The sequence below is a fragment of the Tenrec ecaudatus genome, chromosome 16 (genome assembly GCF_050624435.1).
Source record: "Tenrec ecaudatus isolate mTenEca1 chromosome 16, mTenEca1.hap1, whole genome shotgun sequence".
Classification (NCBI taxonomy): Eukaryota; Metazoa; Chordata; class Mammalia; order Afrosoricida; family Tenrecidae; genus Tenrec; species Tenrec ecaudatus.
In genome coordinates, this window is record NC_134545.1 from 30,682,746 (window position 1) to 30,687,307 (window position 4,562).

A 4,562-nucleotide genomic window follows, 5' to 3' on the forward strand; every position below is an offset into this window, starting at 1 on the left:
CTGAGCTGATCTCTCAGACCCACTGGTCAGCTCTTTAGCAACATGAGCTTCCTGGAATGAGGCCTCTGCTCAGGGACACTAGGTGGTCAGCAGCACTCTCACCAGGGGGAGCCCCTGGAGGAAGATGCGTGAAAGCATGGTTCAGGGGCTCCCATGCAGGGAAGCATGGAGACCCCAGTGCTTATCCTGGGGAAATGGCAGAAGGCGGGGGTGGGGTGACTCTGGGTGAGATCCCTGGATTTCAGGGAGGAGGGTCTGCAGAGAGAAGGGGAGTGGTCCAGGGGTGGAAAGCAGTACTTGATGGCGTGTGGATGGACACAGTGGTTCTCTGGGGAAACTGGCTGTGTTCCTTCATAATCCAGCCAACTTGCCTTCATCACCTACTCCCCATGGTGGGTGAGCTGGGCACTGGCCTTCGCACAGTTAACCCCCTAGGACCACCTGCGGCAAAGGGACCCAGGTCCAGGATGGAGGTTTGTGGCTCTGCTGGGCCTTCTCCACAGAGCCATACACTGGGATGTAGAAAGAGCAGGCATCCCATTGGCCTAAGGGCTCATGCCAGGAATCCAGACTTCACTAGAAACAAAGGGACTGGCAGGAAATGGGGACTGGGGCGCTGTACCCCCATGAGCTGTGGGTGGTGGAGGCTGTTGCCTCCACCCGAGCCTCAGGGGGGCCTGAGTGTCCACCCTAGTGGAACTTTCGAGAAAATCCTGGGCCATTGTGCAGAAGAATGGCCGGAAATCCCGCACCTCCTGCCTCCAGGAGGATGGGGGCTTTTCCTCCTGGCCAGGAAACTCCAAGTGGGCTTCCGGAGGGCGGTATGGAGGTGCCACTGCCCAGGGTGGGAGGGTCCCTTGCATCATCAGCTAGGCCTCTGGGAGCTAGGCCATTGGGGAGCCTGTGGACTTCCTGACTGAGCGCTCTCCCCGGTGGGGGCATGGGCTCTGGAGCAGGAAGAGGAGGAGCCTAAACACTAGTGCCCAGATCTGGGAAGCTTTGCCAGGGGATGGAGAGGGTTCACTGTGCCCATATTCCCGGTCTCCCTCTGTGCTGGGGCCTCCGGGAAGGCAGTCAACCAAGTGTGCTTGGCAGGACCTCAAGACAAGAAGGCTTTGGCCCTGTCCCTGCCTGGCAATGCTGCCTGGCATGATAGGGAGGGCAGCCTAGGCCCTGTGAGGCAGAGCAGAGGGAGTAAGGAGGGGGATTTGAACTCCAAGGAGCTTTCTGTAGGAACAGAGAGAAAGGTGCTGTTGTGCCAGAGAAGGGACCGAGAGAGGGGTCCACTGGCCACGAAGAGAGGAGGATGCCCAGGGTTTGGCGGGAGCAGAGCTGGCCTGGGGTAGTGGGTACCCCAGCCCCATTTCAGAAAGCCACAAGTGGGGGTCTTGACTAGAGGCTAGCTCCCCAGGCCTGTGCCGTTCCTGGTGACTCGCTGAGCACGCAGGGTGGTGGCCCTCAGAGAGCACAGACAGCAGAGGGGTGGGTGTGGGCTGGCTGGGGCGGGGCTCCCAAGCCACCCCCACCCCCACCCCCCTTCAAATCCTCGTGGCAAAGGCGAGTCATTGGTTGTGGAGCAGCAGCCCCTGTGCGGATTGGCTGCCCCAGGCCAGGGCGGGGCTGAGCCCCGCAGGCAGAGTCCACCCCCGAGCCTTCAATTGGGGGAGCCCGCAAGGGGCCCCGCCAGACGCAAGGCAGGGCGGACAGCAGGCCAAGAGGCTGTCACACGGGCGGGCGCAGGGGCCCGGGAGCCGTCGGGCTTGCGTGCCTCCAGCCATGGGGTCGGCAGCTCTGGAGATTCTGGGCCTGGTGCTGTGCCTAGTAGGCTGGGTGGGCTTGATCCTGGCATGCGGGCTGCCTATGTGGCAGGTGACTGCCTTCCTGGACCACAACATAGTGACGGCGCAGACGACCTGGAAGGGGCTGTGGATGTCGTGCGTGGTGCAGAGCACGGGGCACATGCAGTGCAAGGTCTATGACTCCGTGCTGGCGCTGAGCGCTGAGGTGCAGGCAGCGCGCGCGCTCACGGTGGGCGCAGTGCTGCTGGCGCTGGTGGCGCTCTTTGTGACCCTGGCCGGCGCGCAGTGCACCACCTGTGTGGCCCCAGGCCCGGCCAAGGCGCGTGTGGCCCTGGCGGGTGGCGCCATCTACGCGCTCTGCGGGCTGCTGGCGCTGGTGCCGCTCTGCTGGTTCGCCAACATCGTGGTGCGTGAGTTCTACGACCCGGCGGTGCCCACGTCCAAGAAGTACGAGCTGGGCGCCGCACTGTACATCGGCTGGGCCGCCGCCGCGCTGCTCATGTGTGGCGGTGGCCTGGTGTGCTGCGGGGCCTGGGCCTGCGCCGGCCGCCCCGACTTCAGCTTCCCAGTCAAGTACTCTGCGCCCCGACGCCCCGCGGCCGGCGGGGACTACGACAAGAAGAACTATGTCTGACGGACTCGGCCCGTGAGCGCACCCCGGAGGACTGGTGCAGTGCCCCGCCGTCTCCCAGGTGGGTGGGGCTCGGGGGTCACCCAACTGAAGATGCTGCTTCCTGGCGACACTTCGGGGGCCCTGTGTCCGACAGCCAGTCGCCGGACCCTGCTGACGGGCACGCCCAGCATCCTTCACTCCATCCGTGGTGCCAGATCCACAGGACCTCATACTCGGCCTGGTCTTTCTGCTTACCGCAGCCCGGTGGCTCCCCAGCAGGCGTGTGGGCAGGGCGTTCCAGCCTCCCCCGCAGCTCAGAGGAATGAGAATCTGCTTAGTAAATGGTTTAAACACCCTTCACCGGTGTCCTGTCCTCTGTCCAGTCAGTCTGTGCCCCAGGAGCTCTAAGCCCAATGATCTCATCCCTGGCCCTGTACCCCACTGTCACCTTCATGCAGGTGGGGGTCACAAGCCACAACCCCATCCAGAGATAAAATGAGGTGTTCTGTGGTCAGAATAGCCACTGCTGTTTGGTGAGGGTAGGCAGGGCCCACCCTGTCCGTGCCCGGCAAGACTTGGTGGCTAGTGTGAGTGGTGGTGGGGTGTTTGAATGGGCATGCTGGGCACCAGCCTCACATTTTTTGTCCTATCCCCCTTGGGGTTCACCTTCCTTAGTATACCACAAAGTGGGCCTTGGGCCGTCTCCTCCCAGGATGGGGCAGGAAAAAGGGCAGCTCCAGGCCTCTAGGTTCAGCAGCTTTCGATGGCCCCATTGCCATGGGGAAGAGACACTGGCTGCTGGTTGTCCAGTCGCTCTGCCAGCTCTGGGACAGGCAGGCCTGGTGCTGATTCTCCTTCAGTCCCTACTGATCTTGCGTGCCCAGCCCTCCCTCCTGTGGCTAGTCAGCACCATCCCACACCAGAGTTATCTAAAGGAAAATGATATAGTTGGGCTCTTTCCCACTGTCCTGTGTACTTGGGACAAAAAGGCATTTTCACTTTCTCCCAAAAGGCTGCGGCTGAGTTGGGGGATGCCCAGTTTGGCACCTGCCTCGGCCTAGGTCAGCCTCAGGGCTGACTACAGAATGCTTGGGCAGCATCCTGTGGCAGGTGCCCACAGTGGGCATGGACTCAGAGGGCTACAAGCAGTCTCTGAAAGCCAAGTCCTAGATGTCGGATGAAAGTCAGGGGGAAGGTGTGTCCAGGAGGGCTGAACTTTCTGCTAGCCTCTGTACCCACCATGGACAGATTGGGCTGTACTGAATGGTCTCTGAACCTGGGAAGGTGAGCCCTTCCCACACCAACCTGTCTTCCTGGGACACAACATGCACAGGTCCAGCCTCTGAGTTTTCCCAAGTGGCCAGCTGGTGACTTAAGGGCCCCGAGGAGTCTGGTGTTGCCAGCTAAACCCATGTCTGAAGGAACTTTGGCCAACCCTCTACCCATGGTCTGGGCAGAGATGAGAACAGAATGGGTCTCAAACCAAGCTCTGACTCTAGCATCCATTCCTCCCAAAAGGCCCTGCTGAAGCTCCCGCTGGGGGCCCGCTGAGAACCTGGCCCCATTCCTGTGTCCTTACCGCAGGGCCACTTGTTGGCTCTTTTCAACACACACGGAAAGCTCCTGACTCCAGGGCATCCCCTCCAGCCTGCCTGGGTTCTACACTTGTGCCTCCAGACCACTTCCTCCTTCCCTCTGGAACCCCCAACATTCACAGGGGTTCAGGGTTCAGCTGGCCCCAAAGCATGTGAACTGGGAAAGCCCTGCTTCTCAGAAAGCAACGGTAGTCCTTTAAGTCCCACCCAGCTCCATCCATGGGGGGTTCTGGGTAGTAGGGGGTGCCCAGTGCCCTTCTGTAACAGCCTGGCTTGCCCTGGCTCAAGGTCATCACTCCTCCACCCACCACCATCTCAAGACAGAACCACTGCTTGACCAGCCCAATCTCCAACCACTCAGAACAGGAGACACAGGGTTTGACTGGGGAGGAAGTGGTGCCAAGGGCCCGAGGACAGGGCAGGGCGCGATAGAGGGGAAGGTCGTTTTTGGGCCCAACAAGAGGAGCCCCATCCTTTGCTGGTTTGTTGTCCTTCTCCATGACCAGGGCATGCACCCCCACTGAGCCCAAGCAGTCGTCCAGGAAAGAGAGGAGT

The 4,562-nt window shown here is 61.2% G+C and overlaps 1 protein-coding gene across 1 annotated transcript; it reads left to right on the forward strand.

Annotated features, from left to right (window-relative positions):
* The first annotated feature begins 1,776 nt into the window (after nucleotides 1–1,776).
* On the forward strand, nucleotides 1,777–2,433 carry CLDN5 (claudin 5). The gene has a single exon (XM_075534549.1). It carries the CDS (start codon nucleotides 1,777–1,779, stop codon nucleotides 2,431–2,433), a length of 657 nt encoding a protein of 218 aa, XP_075390664.1.
* Nucleotides 2,434–4,562: the final 2,129 nt, after the last annotated feature.

Coding starts and splice junctions, on each gene's coding strand:
- CLDN5 (XM_075534549.1), top strand. CDS start 1,777: ATGGGGTCGGCAGCTCTGGAGATTCTGGGCCTGGTGCTGTGCCTAGTA.